The 25886-nt window shown below is 41.2% G+C and overlaps 1 protein-coding gene across 2 annotated transcripts in view; it reads left to right on the forward strand.

Moving 5' to 3' along the window:
* The first annotated feature begins 1041 nt into the window (after positions 1-1041).
* Positions 1042-25886, forward strand: part of MTTP (microsomal triglyceride transfer protein) — a 30820-nt gene continuing 5975 nt past the window's right edge. The window contains exons 1-15 of one of the 2 annotated variants that reach the window (XM_014940460.1): positions 1042-1198; positions 6154-6341; positions 7087-7230; positions 9260-9367; positions 10127-10243; positions 12136-12275; positions 13369-13519; positions 16879-17036; positions 17901-18069; positions 18457-18564; positions 19991-20203; positions 21229-21440; positions 22130-22227; positions 22329-22450; positions 23233-23460. In XM_014940460.1, the coding sequence (XP_014795946.1) occupies positions 1138-1198; positions 6154-6341; positions 7087-7230; positions 9260-9367; positions 10127-10243; positions 12136-12275; positions 13369-13519; positions 16879-17036; positions 17901-18069; positions 18457-18564; positions 19991-20203; positions 21229-21440; positions 22130-22227; positions 22329-22450; positions 23233-23460 (2217 nt within the window). In that variant the 5' untranslated portion in view covers positions 1042-1137. Of the gene's footprint in view, positions 1199-6153; positions 6342-7086; positions 7231-9259; positions 9368-10126; positions 10244-11432; positions 11573-12135; positions 12276-13368; positions 13520-16878; positions 17037-17900; positions 18070-18456; positions 18565-19990; positions 20204-21228; positions 21441-22129; positions 22228-22328; positions 22451-23232; positions 23461-25886 lie in introns of both variants that reach the window. The other variant, XM_014940450.1, reaches the window with a different exon arrangement.

Here is a 25886-nt window from a genome sequence, read left to right on the forward strand (position 1 = left end):
AAATGTCCCATTGGGAGCAGCTAAACATGCCTGGGGTGGCACTCGTTCAGTTGGGGCGTTTGTAGCTCACAAGTCTTTAGCAAGCTCACAGTCTTGTTAAAGGAACCTCTGAAGTGGAGCGAAGGAGCGTGGTGATGGCTCATGGGTGTGTCTGTACAAGCAGGACCAGATATTTCCTCCCTACAGAGCCAGGGAGGAGAAGGTGCCCCTTTGCAGGCTGTGACACCCAGGGGGTGCCAAGGAACGTGGCATGGGGGTTACCTACTGCTCCACCATCACCTGAAGGACAAGGGAGTCCTTTAGCAAGCCCTTTGGCCATAAGGCTTAGTGCAAGGTGGCCTGGGATTTACTCTCAGAGGAAACGGGGAAACATGTGAGTTAGTCATCTGGGGGCTTATCAGGGGAGGTGGTAAAGTGAGCATGAAAAAAGTGGAAGATAGGGGTGAAAAGGAAGGCTTGGTTTGCCCTGCTGCCAGACCTAGCCAACCAGGTACTCTTCACCAAGGTGGGACAGAAGGGCAAGTTTCTCTCATCCTTTCAGTCTCTAACCTCTGCCAGTGCAATGATGGAGCTGGGGCTGCTGAAAGAAAGAGAATTTATTGGGTACGATACAACACAGCAGGAACTGGCATTGCATCTGAGTCTCCATAACAAAATAGCATCGCTTTTTGGGGTGGCACTGGTAAATCCCATGTACTTCTGCTTCCAGGCAAACCCTTAAAAAGCATCACAGAAATGATACAAGACAGTGGAGACGGTGGTCAGGGCTGGGCCCCTGGCAACACCAGGCCCTTCGTTAAGACAGAAGAGGGATGGCAGGTTCTGCCAGGACTAGAGAGGGGCTCCCCCGCTCAGGAATGTGGCTGTGTGGGCTCAGTATTCAAAAATGAAAGCTGAGGCGATCGATAAAATGGGGTAGAAACCACCAGTTACCTTAGTTCTTAATAATTAACTGGAAGTCCTTCAATGAACTTAGTACCTGAGTGTGGAATTTGGAATCTGACCTTTACTACATCTAGATAAACAGTGTGGCTGACCCAGCAGCGCTCTCTGCAAGCGCCCCTACGCTCTCAGCAGCTCACTTCTTGGGAGGCTCTCACACTTCATGCTGCAGTCAGGAGCTCGGGGGAGTTCAGCATGATTCTTCTTACCGTGCTGTTCCTTTGCATCATTTCCACCTACTCAGCCTCTGTCAAAGGTAGGTCTCAGCAAAGGCATAACCAGTGTGTGTATGCAGGTCTGTTTTGCAGCAAGAACGATCATCTTTACTTGTCTGTCTTTGAGTAATTCAAAATACATTTAGTGATTACAAAGGCTTAAGTGCTTGTAGCATTCGTGTCAGCAGAGGGGATGGAGGAGACAACGTTTTCAGGTGCAAAGGGCCAGCAGTGTGAGCCAGGAGACTGGGGATCTTGACCTTGCTTAGTCAGGACATGCTGAGGGGGCACCGACTTGAAAGGGACTACGCTGAGAAGTTAAACACACAGAAGTGCTCTGGTGGAGCAGAGCCAGGAAGCGCGCAGGGCTCTCCAGGTTTCAGCTTCTGAGCAGTTGACTCAGCTACCACTGAAGTCAGTAACAAGCATCCCATTAATTTCATGGGGAGCTCGCTCTGCAATAAGTCATGAAAACCTGGATGTCTGCACAAGCCCTGGGAGCAGGGCTTTACTGAGGTGTCCTGACAAAGGTCAAGGGTATGAAATCTGGAGAGCGCCCACATCAGCGGTGCCAGTGTATGAAGCAAAGAAAGGTGTTTTTTCTAGTGGTCCTTCATGTACAACTTGACATTAAATTTAGAGGGGCAGCAACCTTAAAACATGAGCTGACACCTAGTTTTTAGTTTAACATGGATGTCCTCATCATGTTGAGAAGGCAGAGACATGCCGTCCTAGGTTAAACTGTTAAAAAGGCTGTAGAGGTGCTTCCATGCAGGTGTTCCGTGCAGGGGATCCAGAGCAACAACCCTCCTCCCTACCTCTGTACCCCCTTACAGCAAGATTTATAAAGCAGAGAAGTTTGCAGGCAGTGCCTCTACCCATGAGTGTATTTCACGAGACTGCCGAGTAATGTTTATGGCTAGACACCAATGTGCCACATTTCTGCTGTCTGTTTTACCCAGCTTCTCCTTAATTTCAATTAAGCAAAGCTCCTTCTTGGTGTGAAGTAATATTTGCTTGTCACTTGACATCCCCACGGTACTGAACAAGCATTTTCTCATTAATTAGTCCTCCCTCCAGCTCTGCCAGGTCTCATCTCTCTCTTGTGCAGAGAGATTGAGAGCTAAATTACTGGCCCAAAGGCCACTTAGAGCCTCAGTGACAGAGCTGGGATTAAGATGAGGGTTTTACCTTTCCACCGGGGCCATGCTTCCTTTTGGAAATATTGAAGGAATATTCTTTTCTTTTAAGTCAGCTGTAGCAACATAAATGAAACTTTCCTACTGCCGTTTCATTTGAAAAATGTTTTGAAAGTGGATGCATTTTGTTTTTGAAAGCTATCCGGTATCAGAAACAGTGGCAAATATAATTTATGAAGGTAGAGCCAGCAAGTAGTTAGAGAGGCAAATGCTGTGCATGCCATATGTATTAATAAAAGGCACAGGACTTGACAGCTGTCTCTACTCATGCAGTGTAACCTTCTGTATTATACAGTATCATGATTTAATTATAGACTTGGCATGTTACCCTTACTGACAGACACTTAACATTACTAGTCAAACTGTATGTTATGCACTCCACCTTGAAAGCAGGCACTTCTGACCCCAAGAGAGCGTGGCCGATTGCAGTCTTTCTGTCCATCTCTCCTCCCTTCTCCACCAGCAGACATTTGCCACCACCTGAAACGGCAATAGCATATGGGCAGCAAGGATCCCAGTCCTGTGCTGAATGCAAAGGAAAGAGCTACTAAAAAGCAGGTGGTGGTGTTTTTTTTAAAGAAAAGTTTCTACCAGAAAGGTGTAAGAATATTAATTTTTGAATAGTACTGGTGTTTTCTTCATGAAAGATGGCATGAAAATGTAGTTGAGCTGTTTTGAACACTGGTTCTGGGCAGTGACACTGTGTCTCTGTCCCTCAGCCACCAATATCCCCCTTGCCTCTCAAACTGACCACACTATCAATTATCACTTGGCTTCCCCATTTCCACCACAGTAAGTACTAATTCCTTGAGGCTGCCTTGAATATTGTATCATCTCTGCTGTTTCTCTTGCTGTGATCCAGTGCTGGCTCAACCTTTTCCCTCAGTGACACCATTCTTGCAACTAAAGGCATTTTCTGCCCTGGTGTCTGCAGCATCTTCCATGTGTGAAGTGGTGAAAGCTTTCAGAACCATATGTTCTTCTAGCTCTCAGAAATACTTTACAATTATTCATCTCTTCCATGGCACTTGAAAGAAGCTGCTGTGTCATTTGCTCATCTGTTTCCTTCAGGAGGGAGCAGCTCTTTTGTATGTGGGGACAAGCAAATGCCAAAGAGGAGGAACTCTTGCAAAAAAGGAAAAAAAGATCTATGGGTTGAGCAGTGGGAAAAGGAAGAGGATAGGTGAAAGGTAATTTTAACTGAAAAGAGAGAGGGAGCAAAACCACAAACATCCACCTTAACTAATAAGACATGTCTCTCATCACCCAGATCATTTTTCTTGGACGTGCCTTCCCCCCACCTTAATCTTTAGATGGGGATTGTGTCACCCTCTGTGTTTAGAAAGCACCTAGTGGGTGGCACTTGTAAAATCTCAGCTGATACTAAATCATCGGCGCTGCCATTTCTGCTGCAAATGAAGGACATTTTGAACCAGGAAGCGACCTGCTCCGAGGTACTGCGAGGAACCAGGGGTGTCCCTGAAAGGTGCAGCCATCTCTGGGCAGGCACTGAGCACGCTCTGCTCTCAAGGGCAATGTAGCTTCAAAGCTGATAGGATCGTGGGGAATTAGGGAAGTGGCTGGGAAATTCACAGTAAACCTGAAGGGAGGGTTGTATGCCTCTTAGTGACTTTTTTTTTTTTAAGACATGCAAAACCAGAAAAAGCCCCGTTGTGCCAACATTAATGCTTTGGCCTTCCTGCAAAAAAATCAAGTCAAAGCTTTGAGCTCTTACATGCAAACAGGCTTCTCCCCCCACTTGCCCCCCCAAGATTTCCAAACTTGCTGTGCCATATCTCCAGCTGGTGTGAAGCATATGTCAGTTTAGTTCTGTGTTGCTTTGCCAATTTACGCAGCTTGCAGAGCAGACTTGGTGGGGTTGCTGTTTTCCTCAGGAAAAGGTGCTTTGAAGCTTACCTTTATCTATTGCTATGACATCTGAGTAAACAGGGGAAGGAAGTGAGCAAAACCTTAAAAAGGGGTTTTGGACTCTTGGAGCACTGCAGAATATATCCGTATATATCCAACAGCCATGTCGGAACTACACTGTCCACCTACCTAATTGGATTTAAAATCTGAGAGTAAAATAAGAAAAGGCTTTGGTTTTCCTTTTTATCAATGCAGTGATTTGAAATTTATCTAGCAGAGTCAAATAAAACACGGAGGGACATGACAAAGCCCGATAGCCTGTTGATTCTCTGCAAGGGACTTTGAACACACTGATGACATTACCGCATGCTTAAGAATTTGTCTGAGGTGTTTTGATAGATTTTTCTTCTTTTCCGTGCACTTGTCATAAGACTGAGACGCGTTTCCCTGAGGACAGCACTTTGTTTTTCTTAGATTAACTCTGTGGTGAAGTTTTTGTTTCTGCTTTGCACCTCCTGAACTCCATGAAGAAATGCCCAATGGATTCAGTGGTGCGGTATTGAGGTCCGTGCTGCTCACAGATAGCACCTAAGGTCACTGTATGTGTATTTACTTTGCAGATGTAACAGCACTTTGTGTACAGCCAGCTTCTCCTCCCTTCCCTTCCCTCTACAAACTGACTTCATCAGTTTTTCTTGTGTGGAAGAGACCTTTGTAGCCATCCTCACCAGAGGAGGGAAGCCCTTGGAAGCAGTGAAAAGGGGTGTTGTGTGTACCCTTCACGACAAAACATTTAAAGGGTGCTCAAGAAGAAATTGATTTTCCTTAGCCACAAATTTTAGGGGCATGGTCTTAATTCCTGTGCCTGAGGCTGGGTAGAGAGTTGTGACTGTGGTGCCACACGACTCACATGGCAGAAGAGTCACTCACATGACAGAAGAGAAAGAGAAGATGTGGTAGTAAGGGGTTTTGTAAAGGAAAAATAAAAGCCATGTGTGTGACAGAAGAGAAAGAGAAGATGTGGTAGTAAGGGGTTTTGTAAAGGAATAATAAAAGCTATTTGTATACTACAGATTTCATATACGCTGACAAGAGTGCAACTGAATCCCTAGGAAGCACTCTGAGTTGTTAACGCAGATGGAAATGGCACCATAAATTGTGTATGCAAGTTGCATTTTTGCTAGAATTTGGCTTTTATATCCCTTAAAATACATCAATTAACAGCCAGTTATTTGGTTTAGAGACAGTTATTTGGTTTAAAGAGCAAGCGCTTAATTATTTAATCTAAAAAATATTTTCCCAATGTCTTCATTACTTCCATGTCACCCCTGGGCAAGGCTCTCAATGAAAAGATTCCCACTAAACATACAAGAGATCAGTTTCTGTTGGCTCCAACAAATTTCGTCTGTGCATTTCAAATTGCTAAGCACATAAATTGTATGATTAATTACAGTATTTTGAGTTGCAAATATTTTTGGATTAATTACTAATGCTAACATACCTAAAGTAAAGAATTTGACTTTCTTTTATTTATTTAAGTGTGAGCTAGAACAAAGGATTTTGTGGCGAAGTATATATTACATGTCTGAAGTAAAGAATTTGACATTCTTTTATGTAAGTGTGAGCTAGAACAAAGGATTTTGTGGACATTCTTATCTTAAATATGTGAGATTAGGGTCAATTTAATCACAAAAAAACCCCAGGTGCTCCAGTGGGACAGCCTCTGTCATCAAGGGTAGCAGGATCAGTCCCAGAAATCTTCTGTTAACAATTAAATTTTTGATTTTTCTAAAGGTGTTTTTTAGAGAAAACGACAGATTATATTAGTCATTTCTAAAACACTGTTTTTGTTTTCCAAACAGGGCACACTACATGACAGATTATATTAGTCAATTCTAAAACACTGTTTGTTTTTGTTTTCCAAACAGGGCACACTACTGGACCAAGCTTAAACAATGACAAGCTATATAAATTTACTTACTCAGCTGAAGTGTATGTTGATCGGGTGAAAGCGTCGCTGCAGAAAAGTGCAGGCTACCGGATTTCTTCTGGTGTAGATGTCAACCTCTTATGGAGGAACCCTGAAAATGATGATGACCAGTTGATCAAAATTGCGGTAATCTTAAAATATTTTAAACTTAAAATATGCCCAATCTTTTCTGCATTTATCTAACTGCTGATTTAATCTCGAAGACCTCGTTTTCAGAAGATGAGCTAAATCATTTATTATCCTCTTGTCTCATCAACTAAACCCAGCTTTTTCAATAAGTTAATTCCTATAGAATAAGACTTCATAAGAATATATCTAGCATCACAAGTCAGAACTTCAGAATACCTCCTATATTTTGAAATTGCTTCATGAAGCTTCTATAGCTTCAAACAACTGGCATGCAAGCTATCCTCTTGTCTCATCAACTAAACCCAGCTTTTTCAATAAGTTAATTCCTATAGAATAAGACTTCATAAGAATATATCTAGCATCACAAGTCAGAACTTCAGAATACCTCCTATATTTTGAAATTGCTTCATGAAGCTTCTATAGCAATCACACCTTTGCTAATCCGCTTCTACCTGAGGTTGTCTGAAGCCCTAAGTAAGTTGTAGCTGCAAATCATGACATTTGCTAAATACAAACTTGGTTTGGTACCCAGCTTTACAGTGAGCTTTTCTGCCACTTATTTCCCCAGTGGTGAGTTCTGCTTTCTTTTGAAAACATAGACATAGTAATCGTGGAAGATTAATGATCAGAACCAGAAATGAAGAAATAAAAAGATGTATTAGGTAATTTAGTCTATCCAGCCTACCCCAGGCCAATGCTAGACTGCTCTCTACATTAATTTTCTCTGCTTTTGCTTTGCTAGATAAGAGATGTTCAAGTTGAAAATGTGAATGAACGTCCAGCTGATAAAAACATCTTCAAAGGAAAAAGCACAGAGAAGATCATCAGGAAAGAATATCTGGAAGCTTTACAGAGGCCCATAATTCTTGAGGTTGTCCGTGGAAAAGTAAGACCTTGTCCTTTAAAATTCAATCCCTGGGGAAAGCTGAGACAAATCTTTTATTACCAGCTTGGAGAATTAATTTACCAATTCAGTATCCTCTTAGTGTTCTTAATATGTCCTCATGTACTATATTTCTGTACGAAGTACAATAGTTTAGAACAGACAGTAATTTAGCTGTACAAGGGGCCCTTCCAGCCCAAGACTCTTGTGTGTTGAGAACACCATACAGTATTGAAGTAAATAGGAGATTGGCCACAAATTTGTGGACCACATGCAGATACATGCACAGTTGCTGTGTAAGGTTTGTGCTCTTGACTTCAGCAAAGCCAAGATTTTATCCAAGGCCTGAAGGCAGAAAAGGAGATACAATTTGCAATGAGAGAGATTATGCCGAGTCTGCGAGGAACAGTGTTAATCACTTTAAACCCTTAGCAAATAGTTTAGCGTGACTGCTTTTCCCACCTCCCTGGCTTGCTTATTTACTTCAGTGTCATCTGCAGTTTCAGTGGTCCCAAGTTAATGAGCTTGATACTGAAACAGCCCTTCATGTTGTTCCTCTACTGGGAACTGTCTCCAAAAATCAGTAGAGAAGGGACAGCGAGCAGATGGGTCTCGGTGTGTGCCAGGGTTTTATAGCTTGCCCTGAGAGAGCAATAAAGCAGGAGCACCCATGTCCAATTGTAGCTCTCAGAACCCCAGTCTTGCTCAGAAAGGGAATCAAGTAAATCCATCTCCCCCTCTTTTTTTCCCTGAGGAGCCGCTGACTTGTCCCCTTGTGCTTAGCCTCCTGCTCAGGCCAGGATTGAGCCATGGCTGCTCCTGCCTCCTCTCCCTGCTTCTTCACCAGCCTGTGGCTGGGACCATTACACCAGGAGCCTTGCTCTCCCCTCCACAGCCCAAGCGAGTGGGCAGGTGGGACGTGGGCAGAGGGTCAGTGAGAAAGAAGGGAGGTTGAAGGTCACACTCCCTTTTCTCTTCTGCGGAGCGGAGTGAGGGCTGTGACACCCTATCCCAGCAGGATCTTTACCTCCTGCTGTAAATAGGCACTGAGCACATACCCTGGCCGCCAGCTCAGCCTCCTGAATTGCAGCTGCTATCAGGCCTGCTCAGTAACTTTCAGACTCAGCCTTGTCATCAGTTTTACACAACATAAAAAGTAACAGGACAGCACTGTTTCCCAACTGTACGCATCCCTAAATGAGGACAGAGGTATGGGAAGAACACAGTCAAAATACATCTGCTCCTAAAACATTAAGCACTTCACACACTGAGATGTAGTATTAAAAACTTGGGCTTTTTCTCAGGTAATATGGTCTGTGCACTCCTTTTATGATTTCTTCATGGTGTGATACTTTCATCCCTGGCACAGTGATTTCACTTTTCAGGTTGGCCCTGAGATAACACGCTGATTGTACTTACAGTTCCTGAAAAAAGTGCACTTTTAAAGCACCTTGAATGCAAAGTGGAGGTGCAAAGTCTTGTTACCAGAGGAGAGGCTTAAGCACAACAGTTAAGCCACGAAGTGCAAAGGTTGTGATGAGTTTGACACGTCATTTAAGTTATTCTGTGATTTACTTATGATTCATTCTAGGTTTTTGCAATCTGTGATTAAAGTGCAACAGATATTATGCCCCTGTGGGGAGGGATTATCTGATGATTATTGCAGAAAAATTAGTCATTTCTGAAATTATGTAAAGTTTCCCGTGTCCCTGCTAAATTCTCTCTATTAACAGGAAAGATGTTCACTGCACTGAAACTGTAGAAGTTTCATGTGTCCCTGCTACAATTCTCTCTATTAACAGGAAAGATGTTCACTGCACTGAAACTGTACATAGGTACAGCTGAAGCCCAAAACATGTTTGTAGTGTTATCAGCAGGCCCTATAGCCCCTGGAGTTTGCTTAAATAAGGGCAACAGGCCAAATCCAGCTTCCAGATGAGAAAAAAGTAAAGGGAGTTTTTCTAGAGAGGGTCCTCACTATTCCTTTCTCATTTAACCAGATTTGTTATATACTTGTTCTTCATTCCTACAGGTCAAAAACTTCTACTCGTATGAAAATGAACCCGGTTTTACTCAAAATATTAAGAGAGGTCTGGCTAGCCTTTTCCAGCTACAGCTGCACTCTGGTGCTGTCCGTGAGGTATGATGCTATATCTGGCAAGATAATCATCATCAGAGAAAGAGGCAGAGCCCAGTCTGCTCTGAAAGGCAGACCTGCAGCTCCCACCGACCTCAGAAGGAATGAATTGTGACAGAAATCAGTCCCCTGAACACATCTGAGGTTGGGGATGTAAAGACAGCCTTCAGAATATTTGGTGACACAAGTCAAGAGGCTGCAATTAACATAAGGAATGGGTGAAATGCATTTGATTTAAAATGCTCTTACCGATTTAGCAGAATCTGGTAATATGCCATTTTAAACCAGGTAACTGGTTTAGATTATACTAAATGAGAGATTATACTGATATCTAAATTCAGTTGATTCCTAACCTCAATTCAATGGATTAAGCCATTTTAAATCAGAGTATCCACACAAAGTTAGCAATGGTTTAGCTGCATCCATTTAACCTGCATTACATTTATATCTGTCCACATGAGCAACGGTGGAATTTAACTCGAATTCATAAGTACAGTCCCAACTGCCAGGCATTTCCTAACAGTTTTGTTTAAGCAAACATTGTTACTTTCCTTCATAGCTATCTAACAAAAAGTACCCCTGCCTATCCAAAGCAGGTAGTTAGAAATACTGATACCTTCAAAACTGGTAAATAAACCCAAAGAGTGCAGCATCTTGTGTAAAAGATTCCAAGGGTGGAGAAAATGGTTCATCTCTGGAAGGTGTTCCAGGGTCCCAAAAATAAAATCACGCAAGTGTCCTAATCTAACTGTTTTTTTCAAGGTGGACATATCTGGCAACTGCAATACTACTTACCATGTGCGGCAAGATCAAGTGACTAAAGTAAAAGACCTGGACTCCTGTGAAATAGAAAAACAAGGATTTACCAGCCACAACAAGGTATGATTTCTTCAACAAAATAAAATCTGTTCTGCCTATTTACAAATATATTCTTAATAGCTATTACTTATTTTCTCAAAAGTCCTTTCTTACATTACAGAAAGCAAATTCCACTGTAGATTTTGCAGTATTACTAGTAGAAATTTCATATGTAGTACCTAGAAGAGGAAATGGATTCTCCTCTTGTGCAAACTACCTTGGCTCAGCTGGCATTAAGTGCAACACACCAATTCTCATAATTTTTGGAATCTCATCCGTAATATATTTCAGTTTCTAAGCAGATTTGGAGCACTTTTGTTCTGGCTGTACTGAATTTTTAACCAACGTGAGGCTTCTTTTTCTTTGGAGGAAAACACTATATGCAGTCACAGTCATAGTGACAACAGTAACTTTTTTCCCAGCTGCTAAGTCACAGCATTTAGTCACACAATAAATGCTGGGCAAGATGCTGACTCCTGAATGGAGCCCTGTCAAGCTTACCTGAAAGGTTGAAGGCTTCCCTAACGCACAGGTGTAGGTTAGGAGATGTGCTGTAGAGGTGACTGAAGCCCTTAGTGGTCCCTCATTACTAGTAAATGCCTTTCTAAGTGGTTATTACTGAGTGCAGGCTGGACACACGCTGAAGGCACTGGGATTCTCTGCGTCAGAAACTGCCCTTTCTCAGGTCAGAGAATATAAAGGCAGCACACACTCTCTTAATGAACCAGCTTAATGCCATGACTGAATTCCTGATATTCACACTTGTCACAAAGACTTCCTCTTGTTTACAAACAGATCAAGCAAGGTGCCTGGCTTTGCTTGCCAGGTGTGACCACCACAATCTTATTTGCAAAACATTTTCCTGGAAAGGCTTCTCATCTTATTTGAAGTGTAATTTTAACTAAATGTAGTACTGGGCATTTTCTCAGTTACAGCCTGCTCATAACTTTGTCCCATCCTTCCCCCTTTTTTGTTCCTGGTATGTATTGAATTGGAAACACATGGTGCAGAAGTGAGTGACTTGCAGAAGGAATTCTTGAGAACCTGGAAGATCCTGGTTTGTAGGACTAGCTGGAGATGTTGTCAACCCAGATGCACCTTCCTCATTCGGCTCTATTTTGTTATGAGTTTTGCCCCGATGTAGAACTGTGACCTCTTTTCATAGTCTGTTGTTTATTGATCTTCTGGTTTATTTTTTAATTATTTTCAGATTTTAGATGTGACCACAAAAGCCACATCTGCCACAATTTATGTGCTGGAAGACAGTTTCATTAAATCTGTCAAGGCAGAAGAAAATTATGTTTTGCTTCTGAACTCCCGACGGAAAACAGGTGCCAAAATAGTCTCAAAGTAAGTGGGGCCAATTGACTGTCGTTGATAGTAGCAGGTTCAAGTCATGTTACATGTGTATGTCCTATAGCATCAAGATCTAAGGCTCTAAACTCTTCAGGTAAGGGTTTAGGTCTCTTTTGCATCTGTATGGTACCTAGTCCAACTTTGATTAAGGGCTCTACCATACTGCAACTAATAAGTAATTACATTCATAAGAAATGAAATGGGAGCAGCTGGAATTGGCCAAAACGTTTTAAGCAATGCATTACTTCTGCACATGTTCTATTTCTGTCTTGTCATTTCTTAAGAAATACTTCAAATGGATCTCCATTTCTAGTGTGTGAAAGTTCAGAAGTGTAGAAAACAAAATCTGCTGCGTAGAAAGGAAACAACAGTGAAACCTAGATCTGTGTTAGACTCCAAACTCTAAAACAGTGAAAGTTTGGAGAAATACAAAATGATTCAGGCATCTCCTTATTCAGCTCTATTTTGTTATGAGTTTTGCCCCAGTGTAGAACTGTGACCTCTTTTCATATTCTGTTGTTTATTGATCTTCTTGTTTATTTTTTAATTATTTTCAGATTTTAGATGTGACTACAAAAGCCACATCTGCCACAATTTATGTGCTGGAAGACAGTTTCATTAAATCCGTCAAGGCAGAAGAAAATTATGTTTTGCTTCTGAATTCCCGACGAAAAACAGGTGCCAAAATAGTCTCAAAGTAAGTGGGGCCAATTGACTGTCATTGATAGTAGCAGGTTCGAGTCATGTTATATGTGTTTGTCCTATAGCATCAAGATCTAAGGCTCTAAGATGTGACCACAAAAGCCACATCTGCCACAATTTATGTGCTGGAAGACAGTTTCATTAAATCTGTCAAGGCAGAAGAAAATTATGTTTTGCTTCTGAACTCCCGACGGAAAACAGGTGCCAAAATAGTCTCAAAGTAAGTGGGGCCAATTGACTGTCGTTGATAGTAGCAGGTTCAAGTCATGTTACATGTGTATGTCCTATAGCATCAAGATCTAAGGCTCTAAACTCTTCAGGTAAGGGTTTAGGTCTCTCTTGCATCTGTATGGTACCTAGTCCAACTAGGACTCTACCAACTAGGTAGAGTAAGCCAACTAGAGTAGGTAGAGCCAACTAGGGCTCTACCATACTGCAACTAATAAATAATTACATTCATAAGAAATTAAATGGAAGAAGCTGGAATTGGCCAAAACATTTTAAGCAATGCATTACTTCTGTAGGTGTTCTGTTTCTGTCTTGTCATTTCTTAAGAAATACTTCAAATGGATCTCCATTTCTAGTGTGTGAAAGTTCAGAAGTGTAGAAAACAAAATCTGCTGCGTAGAAAGGAAACAACAGTGAAACCTAGATCTGTGTTAGACTCCAAACTCTAAAACAGTGAAAGTTTGGAGAAATACAAAATGATTCAGGCATCTCCTTAGTATTAAGATATTAAAAAAACGTTCATTCAAAATCTCATTTTCCAGATCTTCTTATGAACAAATATATGAAACATTTCAGAATGTATATGGTCACTAAGGCTGTTTACCAGGTGCTATAAATCCATACTTCAGAAAGTCTATTATTTTGGTGTTTTATACCACAGACCTCTAGCAGTAAACTTCTGTTACCTTAAAAAAGCCAAAGAATTGCCGTGTTCTGAACGTTTTAAAATGAGACTTCAGTAAGTCTGTGTTCTGTATTATTGGTCTGCGGAGGGTTTTTTTGTTTCCTCTTGCTGTGATTTCTACATTTCTGCTCTAATGGTTGAGCTCTAACAGCGTCTTCACTGTATGGATACACAGGCAGAGACTGGAACTGAAGTCTGTAGAAGCTGGCGCTGGACTGATCGCGGCGAAGCAGGTTGCCAGCGTTATCAAGACCTTGGACTCCAATTACGTTGCCATGACACTGGTAGCAGAGCCAGTCAAATCTGAATGCAAGAAGTGTCCTTCGGTAAGTAAACGCAGGCTCGTTGGACCTCGGGTTGGTTAGCTGAGCAGAACAAGCGTGGAAGAAGTTTCTGTCCAAGCAGCCCAGTAGGAGAGGTCTAACACAGCAATATAAAATACTCCCTGGAGTGGGGACCACCATAGCGATGCAAAGGTTCTCTACCACGCAAGGGTGTTGTAAGATTTACTTCTAAAAGCACCAACCTGTTTGCTCTCTTTGTTTTATCTCATCTTTGTCAACTTTGAGTTGGCAGGAACTTAGTTCTTCTGGGTAATGGAGTGCAAAATGAATTTTAAGATGGTTGGCCATTGTTTATAAACAATTCTGTCATGGAGAAGCTGAACTGCTCCTAGAAATTAAAGGTAGTTAGCCATTCCTTAGGCAGGCTAAACATTTTTTGGTAATCTATGTAGCCTTTTCTTACTGCCTGACTGTGAAGGGAGTCTTTTAGGTACTTTATAAGTATAAAACGGTGCTTCAGTATTCTTGCAAGTCAAATACTATTCTCATTTTTCCCTGGAAAAAAGAAAATTACTCTTTTTTTTTTTTAATATTTAAATCACCTAGAGACTACTAAGGGCTCGGTTTTATAAATACATCCTCTTTTGTTTTACTGAAGCTATTCATCATAAACTAGTATAAATTGCTACAGTGGTTGTTAGCAAACAGTCTTAATGCTATAACTATTGTGGGCTGAATTTAGCAGTGAATGGGAACATTAATTTAAAGATTATTATTCTCTGCCAGTTTTTGATAAGCAAGATAAGGCTTCTATTGGGCACACATAATTTTAATCCTCCAGATATACTCCTTATGAGCACAAATACCTTACTATATTGGAATATGTGCTAGTTATTTGGAAGTAGCATTGCACTGTAATAATTTATCTTGTCTAATGCTTGTTGAACTGCAGAGAAGATAAAAAAATATGTCGAGAGAAATGACTTAGAAATGATGCTGCATGCGTGCTGGAGCAGTTCTGAGCAGGGAACATGAAGGGATCTTAAACAGAGCAGGGACAGGTGCTTTTTCCCTGACTCTGCCCATCGGGGTTTGCACTGACCAGTTTGTCACTTGGAACCAAGTTTGTCATAATAGTTATAGAGATAATTTCCAGACCGAGATAACAAACATAGGGCATAATTCCAGAGCACTGCCTGGGGACTGAGCTATGTCATTATAAACCTAATGGCACGATGAGAATGAAGTCCTGCTTTCTCACTGTATTTTACAGTAACTGCTATGAAAAGATGGGGTCTATAAACAGAACACTGTATCCAAAGCAGCAACATAACATTTGGTACTTATATATCATAGTATACATTAATGCCATGCTGACATGTTATGCCCTAGAGTTTTACATTTTCAAAACCCTTTTAAAATCAGAACACGTCTTATCTCGATCTTTATGAGTTTGGTAAAACAACCATTATTATCCCCACTTCACAGATGCCAGAACTAGCTTCTGTGAGGTTATGGCCAATATTTACATTTAAATTTAGGCCTAGATTTCTATGTTTAGACATCATAAAGCATGTTCTTTTCAGAAGGGCTCATGGTTCTTGCATCCATTTCTGTAAGAACCATGAGCATCAAAAAAATGCTTCTCCCTTCAGAAATTGAGGTGGTTTTGTTCTGTCTTGCGCAACCAACCTTTGTAGGTTGGTAAGGCAGCTGTCAGGCACTGACATTCAAAGCCAAGTCTTGCTCAGTTTAGGACCTCTTGATTTGGCTTGAATTTTTCTAGAGTACCTGCAAGATCTCTGGTCTGATCTCTCTGACAGAGAGACAGAGATTTGTGTCCGAGGTTGGCTGAGTTGCTGTGTGGAAGTGTGTGCATCTATGCCTGAATCCTTGGTGTAGCCAGTCAAAACTGTCTGACATTTGCATAAGGAGAATGAGGCCTCTCACAAAAGTCAACTGTAAATGCTGTTTTTTTAAAGTTATGGTGTCACTGCAGGAGATGGTAGCAGCTCCTTGTAGCAGCTGAATGGTTAGAGCACCCTCCACAAAGAGGAAGACTTGGTCTTCACTCTCTTTTGCTTGAGATGGCTCCAGCTCACATCTCCCACCTTGCTCCTCACTAGGGTATGAGCTAAGCTGAGAGCAGCCCACACAGCTGGGCTCTGCACAGGAGAAAATGCAGGTTAGAGATTTTTGCCAGGCTATAGTGCAACTTCAGCAGGGGGAATAGAAGGTGCCCCACATGTTTATCCAATTTCAGCTTATAATAGCCACACTGACCTTGGTGCTAAGCACTAATCACCAGTTGAGGTTAACAGACCCATCTGTGCCTCAGAACATGAGCTCCTCCCAGCTGGTCATTAATCCTCAGGAAATATCCTATGTCTCAATCATTGTTGCCTAATTATTGTTTGTTACAGTTGATGGAAGTTGCACTCTGTACTTCTGAATGATACTTCTATTTGCCGGCAGGTTCAAGTGTTATTGCCTAATACAAAACCCATGAAGAGGGGAAGTATTTTAGTAAAGGTCAAATGGGCGATAGTGTTATTTCCCACTTGGGAAAACTGCAGTAAACACTGCTGCAAAGAACAGCTGAGTTTTCACCAATAATTTAAGATAGTAATAATCTAACTCGATAATTTGAGATAACAGAGGCAAAGGCAAGTGAGGGAGGAAAGGTCAAAATACACTCCCATAAGAAACTGGTGCAGGTATCTGGAAGGACAGATACAGGTGCTTTGGTACCACGTTGGCTCATTGAAGTAAAAAATGTAGAATGTGGAGTAAATACAGAAACAACATAAGAAGGGGCCCATACCTATTCTAATACCATCCTACCTATCATTTTGTACAGTAACCACAGATCCCTCCCTATCTTATGCAGGTTTATGAATAAGAAATGGGAATTATTTGTGGGACATTTACTCCTGTTCCACACTAATAGCTTACAAAATTACCATCTTCTGAAAAAATACGATTAATTTGGGGATTGTGCATCTCCCACTTTAAAAAAACTGACTTAGGAAAAAAATGGAAACAGAAGGCAAACATTGTATTCACCAGAAAGCACAGTAAATTTTCAAGAGAAGAGAATTCACCCTATTCCAGTTACAGTATAAATAAACATGTTTTGTTCCAAAACAGATTGCATTTAAGGCAATGTACGTTATCAAGAAAATACTAAAGTGTTGGAAGAGAGTCAGCTATAGAAAGGTTTCAAAGATATTTGTGCTGGGATATAATAAATTAAATAACACTTAGCTAAAGGATCCACAATCTATTGGCTTTCAGCTAATTTAAGCAGTAGCTGGCCCACATATCTGCATTTAGTAAGTCTGATTTTAAAAATTAAAACCACAGCTGAGAGATCTGACATAACATGAATTATTTTGCAGCTTTCTGAACACTGGCAGAGCATCAGAGAACATATGCATCCTGACAGACTTTCCAAAGCTGAAGCAGCAAAAAGCTTCTTATCCTTCATTCAGAACATCAGAAAAGCTACGAAAGAGGAGATACTGCAAATTATTAGAAGTGAAAAGAAAGAATTTCTGTAAGTCATCATGAACAAGCTTTCAAAAGGTGTAAATTATGTAAAACTGCAGAAGGGCAAATTGCATGTAAACAGGTTCAGTTCTACTGGTGATGTCCTAGCAATGCAAAACCAGAATTCAGTACTGTCTACAAGAAAATGATATATTTTTTTAAAAAGCTATGTTTGTTCTTGTAGTATAATATATTTGCAGCACACTGCTCAGCATCCAAGACTTTATCTACAATGCAAGGCAAACATGTTTTGTAGCTTACCCAAAGGTTCTCGTCCCAACTGCTTGTTCTGAAACACTGTAAGTTGTTCTTGACTTGCCCATTTTCCTTCAAATGGAAATACAGCAAAGAAGGGGACAATATCCCTGGATATTGTTCTCATATTACAGACGAGGTGCATGAGCACCTAGACTTGGGAGCTGGAAAGCATTTCTGAGTCCCACCATACATCAGGATCTTTCAGACAGATTATAGCAGGTCTTAAGAACAGAGAGAAACCTGAGAGTAACTCAGGTAGCATACAAGCCTGGTCTCTACTTGCCATTGTGTATGTAGAAGTAAAGCACTTTTTTCCATTTACAACCTTGTCCCGTAAATTTATGGATAGTTCTAGTTTTTAATACTTTTTTGAGTCTATATTTTCATAATATTATTATCCATGGATATGAATAATTTCTGGAGTTTATGTACCATTTTGAGGTGGAAGAATTCGAGGACACATTTTTTTCCAGTGAGAGTAAAAAAACCTGTCTCTTACCTACAATGAAGAGATCTTTCAGCACATTTAGCTTCTTTCTTTGTGTATGTAGTGAATTCTTTTCAGTATTTTCTAGCTCATTACAATGATATGTTCGTTTCCACTTCTTTGTAGTCCGCAGGTGGTGGATGCCGTAACCTCTGCTCAGACCCCAGAATCACTGGAAGCCATACTGGAGTTTCTTGACTTTAAGGATGCAAGCACTTCTCTCCTGCAGGAGCGATTCCTCTATGCCTGTGGATTTGCTTCTCACCCCAGTGAAGATCTCCTGAAATCTTTAACTGTAAGTCAAAGGACAAACAAAATACGACGGAGTTAATACTCTTGAACCTCATCCCTGTCAAAGGGGAAGGGAAGAAGAAATGACTGTTGCTGTTTACAATTTTCCTTTAAGTATGCCAGTAGCATGTAGCCTGGAAACAACAAAAATGAGTAGGTCCAGACCGAAAGTCTATTTACTTTGTAAAATGTTATCAATATCTACTACTTGGAAAACAAACATAATTCTGAATGTTAGGAAAATGTTAGCCTGAACCCGGGCCGTTGTGGTCATCGCTGCCTTTGCATTGCAGTAATGTTCACAGGAAATTCGGGAGGGCATTGAGCTCACTACAGACTGGGGTTAGTCATATTTAGCCAGGGAGCCTAACAGCATTGCTTTTGCCAATAGGCTACGTTCAAGGGTGATATCGCGAACGAAGAAATGAGAGAAACTCTGGTCATTGTCATGGGAGCACTCATCAGGAAGCTGTGTGAGAGAGAAGGCTGCAAGCTTCCAGTGAGTATCTGCTGTTCACTGCTGGCCTGCAACACATGCCAGTGATCCCTGCTGATGTTACTGGGAGAGCATGAGAGACACAGGCAGCGTATTCCACCCTGTGTTAAAATAAGCCCATAAACTCCTATATTTGATAGAGGGAGGATTATTTTTTTTTACATAATGACAGCTTTGCCAGCTTTAGGCTTTACTGTCATCCGACAGAACTTTTTCTCACTGCCTAATCTGTCAGAAGTACTTTTGCTCACTTGTTCAAAAGCTTTGCGTGTTGTCCTGGTTTCACCTGGGATATAGTTCATATGTTTTTCTACTGGTTGCTGTATTTCAGATTTGCTAAGAAAGGAGGTCAATAATGCATATTGTGGTAATTACAATAATGTAGTCGTTCCCAGGTGATGTTTATATTTTTCAAGGACTTTTTTCAGATTCCCATAGCATCTGATAAGGAGTGTAGAGTAGACATGATGTTCAGTATATAAATGAGGATATCTGGAGACAGGGAGGTACTTGCAATCACTGCTCGGGACAGTGCCAATTCACCAATTTACTGGGTGGTGAGAGCAATTTGTGTCTTGTATATTCTTTTACCATTATTATTATTGGTATTTTTCCTTTCTGCTATTGTTTTATAAAACTGTCTTTATCTCAATCGATGAGGCTTTTCCCTTTCCCCTCCTTTTCTCCCTGCCCTTCTGGGGGAATAGGGAGAACTGCATGAGGGCTGTGTGGTCCTAGCTGCCAACTGGGGTTAAACCACAACATGTCTCCTCAGAGAACCACTGGTGAATTGAAGATCTATTTAACATCTGCAGTCACCTTAGGTTATTTCAGGTCTGTGAAGAAAACGAATTAGTTCAAGTACTCAACTCTGCCCCAAATGTGCATAGAACAACCAAGGAGGAAGGCTTATCACCTTGGCCACAGACTGAGTAGATGCTGGTGACAGAGGATGAGGATGGCCAGACAAGGCACTACAGCCTGCTGGATCTGTGCTGTTCAGGATTGCAGCACACTGCTGAAAAGACACAGAGAACCTGAATGGCCCTTAGGAATCCCTTTTTCCTTCCTCTGTTGATTGGCCAGCACTCTTATAACACTATGTTATGAAGCACTAAAGAAAGCTTCCCTTGGATTTTTTTGTGGGGACACACTGGCCCCACGAGTAAGACCTGTGAAGTCCTTGAATCAGGGCAAGAGCAGCTACCAATGATAAATCTATGGACCAGGTGTCACAGTGACATAGCCACTTTGGTTATGCTTGAAGGAAGCCACCGACATACAATTTACAAATCACACCTTTGCTAATCCTGTGCAATCTTTCTTTGAAACAAAAATATTTTAGAACCCAACCCTATGCCTCCTGCTTCTGTGAGGGAAAAAGGTGGGTTTGTGGTCACCATTTAAGCACGCTGTTGATTTTCTTTAGGCTGTTGTGGAAGCCAAAAGGCTGATTATAAGTAGACTGGAGAAGGCTAAGAAAGATGACAATGTGAGGATGTACCTGCTGGCACTGAAGAACGCACTCCTTCCTGAAGCAATTCCAATACTTCTGAAGTACGCCGAGTCAGGAGAAGGGCCCATCAGCAATCTCGCTGCCACTGCCTTACAGAGATATGATCCTTCTCTACTCACCAAAGAGGTAAGAAAATATACTGCCCTATAAAAGAAGTGGAAGAGACTGCATTAAACATCAAGTATAAATTAATGTTCATTTGTCAGTCTCACTCTTTTTAAAGATGCCCCACGTATAGGTTTTTTACCTCCAGGAAATTATGATACACATCTCACTTCCAGCCAGAAAACTCATATATTCCTTCTTGCCAAATCCCAGCTCCCAGCCTGCCAGTGCTAGTCAGCCTTTGGCTCCAGAATCACAGACAGGTGGCAGGTGAAAACTGGGCTCCCTTGATGTACAGGAGACATTAGGAACACTTAGAACACGGGTTACACAGGTGCCCTTCTTGTGCTTTCACACAGCCAGGGAGAGTGCATGAAGTAAGAGAAGGGTAAACCAGCTGCATCTTACCTTGCAGCCTCTGAGAGTGAGGGAAGACATACAAAAGAGTGGGACATGAGGTCCTGCCTCTGCTTCGTTACCCCACATCCCATTTCATACCTGCTGCTGGCAGCTGAGGTTGAGGTTGTCAGGGTGCTGCTCTGTGAGAGGCCCTTCTGTCAGTGGGGCTACATGGCTCTCCATGGACTTCTCTGTAACAAAAATCTGTTACAACCTTCTCAGGGACACAAGGCCACCATAAGCACTAATTAGAAAGTTAAAATGGAAAGATTCTTGTTTTTTTTTTTAAGTGCCAGTTCCCTTAACAGTGAAGGAAATCTCTTTCTTGATCTTACCACTGCCACAGTATTTTGATCCTAGTGCTCCTACATATTTACAGCTCCACTGTGAAAATCAGTGTGGGACACTGTGTTTGGACTGTGGCAGAGAGAACATAACAGATGCCCCTCTTGCCCATGTGGTCACTGAGCTATACATGTCTCATACATTCCAAAAGCACCATGAAAAACAAGGTGCTGAAAATACATCCTTATGTATTAGCCTTAGCTATGGAGCTAGCTTAAGCTGATATTATAAACGAGATTCCGAGCTGTACTTTGCCCAGTCATCTGTGTGAGTACTGACTGAATAATCTGTTTCCTGACCAGGTGAAGGAAACAATGAACAGGATATACCACCAGAACCGTCAAGTCCATGAAAAGACAGTGCGAACTACTGCAGCTGCTATTATCTTAAACAGTAACCCATCCTACATGGAAGTGAAAAACATCCTGCTCTCCATTGGTGAACTGCCTCTGGAAATGAACAAGTACATGCTCTCCATGATCCAGGATATACTTAACTTTGAAATGCCTTCAAGGTACATTAAGTTCAGTATAAACGAATACAGTTTATCCCCAGTCCTTTGCAGAAACCCTAAGAGCACACAGGTTCTCATGAATTACTACTGTAAAAATTAAGCAGAGTATAAAAGGATGCCTGATGTTTGTGGCCATTTTTAAGTATTGATATTTCAGAATATATCTCTGCATTTCAATGACATTTATTTAATAACTAGTCACGTTTTCAGAGATACAAATAAGAATTAGGCATTTAACTTGCATTACTGGAAGAAATGTCATCTGTTAGTCTTAATTCGCTCAGTGGGCCCTTGCTTTTATATTATAAGAACCAGTGAACCAGAAAAATTTTAAACATCACAGCACTAGAATGAGAATAATCAAAATATCTTTTCTTCTCAACTCCATTAATTTTCACGTGAACCCGAAAAATTTTAAACAGCACTAGAATGAAATAATCAAAGTATCTTTTCTTCTCAACTCCATTAATTTTCAAGCAAGACTTTTGCTTGCCTTTTCACATATGACTACAAGGAGCAGCTGACATTGGAAAAGAATCTCTGTGTTAGGGCAGATTTTTAGTGAGAAAACATGAGGGGTTTGAAGACCCTACTGGGAAATTCACCCTCTTTCAAATTTGATATTTCTACAGAACAGTAATACATTTTGTACCATAACATTTTTGTGTGTTTGTTTTTAAATACCACAGCAAAACAGTTCGGCAGGTTCTGAAGGACATGCGTGTTCATAACTATGATCGCTTCGCCAAGATGGGCTCTTCCTCTGCCTACTCTGGCTATGTTACACGTATGTAACCACGAAACTGCCTTTTAACCCTGTTTGTATTCCCAAACATTTGATTAATGCACTAGTTTAGTCACAGGTACCTTCTTTCTTTTTTAATTAAGGTGGTCCTGATGTATCATCCACATACAGCCTCGACATCCTCTATTCAGGCTCTGGCATTCTAAGGAGAAGTAACGTGAACATCCATGTTTTTGATAGAAATGCTGAACTTCATGCCAGCCAGGTAACTGCCATACTCTGCATAAAAACTAAGCCAGTGTATAGTTTCTTCTTATAGCTTCTAAAAGAATTCATCTAATGCCTAAGACCATAAGGTTTGCTGCACTCAGCAGAGAACAAGCCAATAACAGGGGAAAAAGAAACCCGCAACAACCAATGAGGCACATATTTGCTCTAATGTAAAGACAAGTGTTTTGTTCTGTATCATATATCAAGTTCTGTCTCTAGTTAAACCCTATACTGTTTATCTGATGTAATCAATAAAAGCTTTGTCAGTTTGTAAAATGAAGCCTGTCATTTGGGTATAACATAGAGTGGAAGTGACAGGAGTAGATCAAATGTACAAATCAAAGAGATTTAAGTGAGATACCTCTGTTTTGGTCTCTTCTTAATGTTGGCAAGTACCTTCAATATTATAGTCCTCCTAAATTTCTGCAGGGCAAAAATTGCGCAGTGGAACATCTTTGGGTTTTCCTTCCAAATGTCTGTGGAAAATAGTCGTAGGGATAAAGGAAAATCTGTCTGAAAGTGGGCTCAGGAGTGTGAGCTGCATGTGGGCAAACGCTGCCTACATCTAAAGGGAAAAAACATGCAGTGAGATTATTTTATTTTCCATTTTTCTAGCTGCTCTACCTAGGTTCCTTAAATCTTAACCTCATACCTTTTCATCTACAACTACATAAATAAGAGTTAGGCTCTTAGACATTAAGAAAATTTGTAGGCCTGTTAACAGCCTGGATCAGGCAGAGTTTTTTTCATTGCTTCTGTATCACGATTGCTTCTTAGGTGGTGATTGAAGCTCAAGGTCTGGAGTCCATAATAGCTGCAACTCCTGATGAAGGCGAGGAAAACCTGGACTCCTTTGCTGGCATGTCAGCCATTCTGTTCGATGTCCAACTCAGGCCAGTTACATTTTTCCAAGGCTATGGTGATTTAATGTCTAAAATGTTATCAGCAACTGGAGATCCCATTAGCGTGGTGAAAGGACTTATCCTCCTGACAGATCACTCACAGGTACTAATATCACACTGTTTGCTTCTTTTTCTGTCTCTTAAGCACAGGTGCTCCCTCCCCCACACTGTCATTGTAGGACATCTTATTTTCTCTCTTTTCAATGCTGATGAAACTGGTCAATGTTACATAGGCTTCTCTTAGTATTGAAGCAATAGGAAAATCACAGGTATAAAAAAACAAAATGAAATTATGTGAAAAGCAGTCTAGAACAAAGATGAGAACACATATCGTTCTAGAAAACAAAGTAACACTGAATAAAAGCAAATCCAACTGAGTTTCCTGTAGAAAACTCATATTGCTGTCAGCTATAGCCTCCCCTCCCACAGTTACTTGTAACACAGTATTGTCCCATGTGACCACTTAAATTTTCCTCTTCTCGAGTTGTCCAGAGACCTAATGTTCAATTAGGCAATAACTGTCAGAATGTCAAACTTTCCCGGGTAACTAACCTTCAAAGAACAATACTAAGAGGTCCAAATTTCAAATGCTTATTGCTAGGCAAACCCAGGAATTAGGGTTAAAATGAGGATTGCACAATTGTTATGCAACTCTCACCCCAAATGATCTCTTAATTTTATGCTTAAATATAGACTCATGGACAAATATAACTGGCTACGTAATGTATTGTTGGAGGACTAAAGTCTAGACACCTCTCTGAAAGTGCAGGGCCAGCACTTGGTTCAATATTTTTGTTCTTCCCAAGCGGGGTTCTCCTTAGAACTTGTGGATTTAACAGCAGCACTCAGGTCATGAAACATCTGCAGGCTCAAACTTTACTTTTTACTTTTCGCTTTTAATGCTTGGCAAAAGAAAATGCCAAAAGCAGATGAATAGAAAATCCACTCTGATCAAAATTACACAGAAACACCCCCTGCACATGACAGCTGTCCCCGTCCTGAACCCAGCTCAGCCCCTTTATAATGGTATTTTAAGTCTAGAGGGCTTCCCATGTAAGACTCAAATTGGCAAACTAAAGCTCATTCCAACAATGCTTTACAGTTCACACGCAGATTATGGGCAAAAACTTTACCATGACCTATTTAACAGACTGCAGAGGTGAGAAAGATAATCATGTCCAGTCCTGGGCATACGAGCATGGTGTTTACAGAACTAAATATTTCCAACTGCTGTGCATGCACCAAGCTCCGTGCATACCCTGGATGGATCAGCTGGGCAGACACCCCAAGAGCTCTGTCAGCCAGCAGATTCTCCACTCCTCATCTTTGGAGAAGCTTACAAAAGTCTGGGGGCCCAGCAGGGCTGGGACTGCCTGCCATTTTTATCAATATCAGGGTGTAACATTTTCCGTCAGTCACAGACTCTCTGGAAGCCTGGGCAGCAGTGCGATGAGATGGGAGCCCACCACGCTTTCTCTTTTGGGTTGCCACCAGAACAGTTGCTGCCTAAGCTCTGTGAGACTCAAACAGTAGACACAACCAAAAGTGCGTATTCACAACCAAAAAGGCACTTGTTCTTTCCTCTACACCCCACAATGGCAAAAATTGTTTAAAGCACTGTTGAACACAGCTTTAGGCTGAGCTGTGTTTTAAACACAGTACATATTTCTAGGAATGGTTTTATAACTATGTTCCAGGTCAACAGCAACGTGGTTTGGGCACCTCCACATAACCCAGTTAAGCTTCCTTAGAAATGCTTTCACCAGTCAAGTTCTTCAACTGTGATTCCAACTGTACCAGAAAAGGCTGTCAGATGGAAGTGTGAGTGGCGTAACGCTGGAACTGAGGAAAGACAGTGCCAGAGAGCCATAATTAATCTAGTTTCTTAATAGTTGAGTACTACCTCCCCTTTCCCTGGCCAGCATGGACAGGCCTTGCCCAGAATGTAAGCCCCTTTACAAATTGATGCTGTAGGCAACCAAGCCAAACGTGGATTTATCTTCTTTCAAAGAAGAAAACCAGGCATGGGAAACAGTGCCCGTTCTACGATGCCAAAACTCACTGTGCCACAGCTGGCCGCAGTGTGATTTCAGAACAGGGATAAAAACAAACATAAGATACAGACAGCGGTTGAGATCAAACGTTGAAAGGATGGCTTGGAAGCCAAGACTGAAACTTAAAAATGAGGCACTTGAATTGTCAAAAGAGAACTGATGTAATATTTGGGTTGCAGTTTTTGCATTGGTACAACCTAATTTTGAGAAAAATTATTTTTAAATGTTAGAAAAGTTCTGCTCCCCTATTGCTGTTTATAAGGATCATTTTGCACAAAAAGACCAAAACTGATTTGTACTTAAAGTGCTGTCAAATCTATCAAATAACGCACCCCCATGCCCCTACCTCTCCATCCCCCAGAAAATAGCTTCCTTTCAGTAACTTTACAACTGCAGTAATCACAACAGGCACATTTGGGAGAGGTGTTTCCAAGTTAATAATACTGCTTCTAAAGCTTATGCTTCTGCCCACCAT

This window comes from Calidris pugnax, unplaced genomic scaffold (genome assembly GCF_001431845.1).
Source record: "Calidris pugnax isolate Ruff unplaced genomic scaffold, ASM143184v1 scaffold34, whole genome shotgun sequence".
NCBI classification, from domain to species: Eukaryota; Metazoa; Chordata; class Aves; order Charadriiformes; family Scolopacidae; genus Calidris; species Calidris pugnax.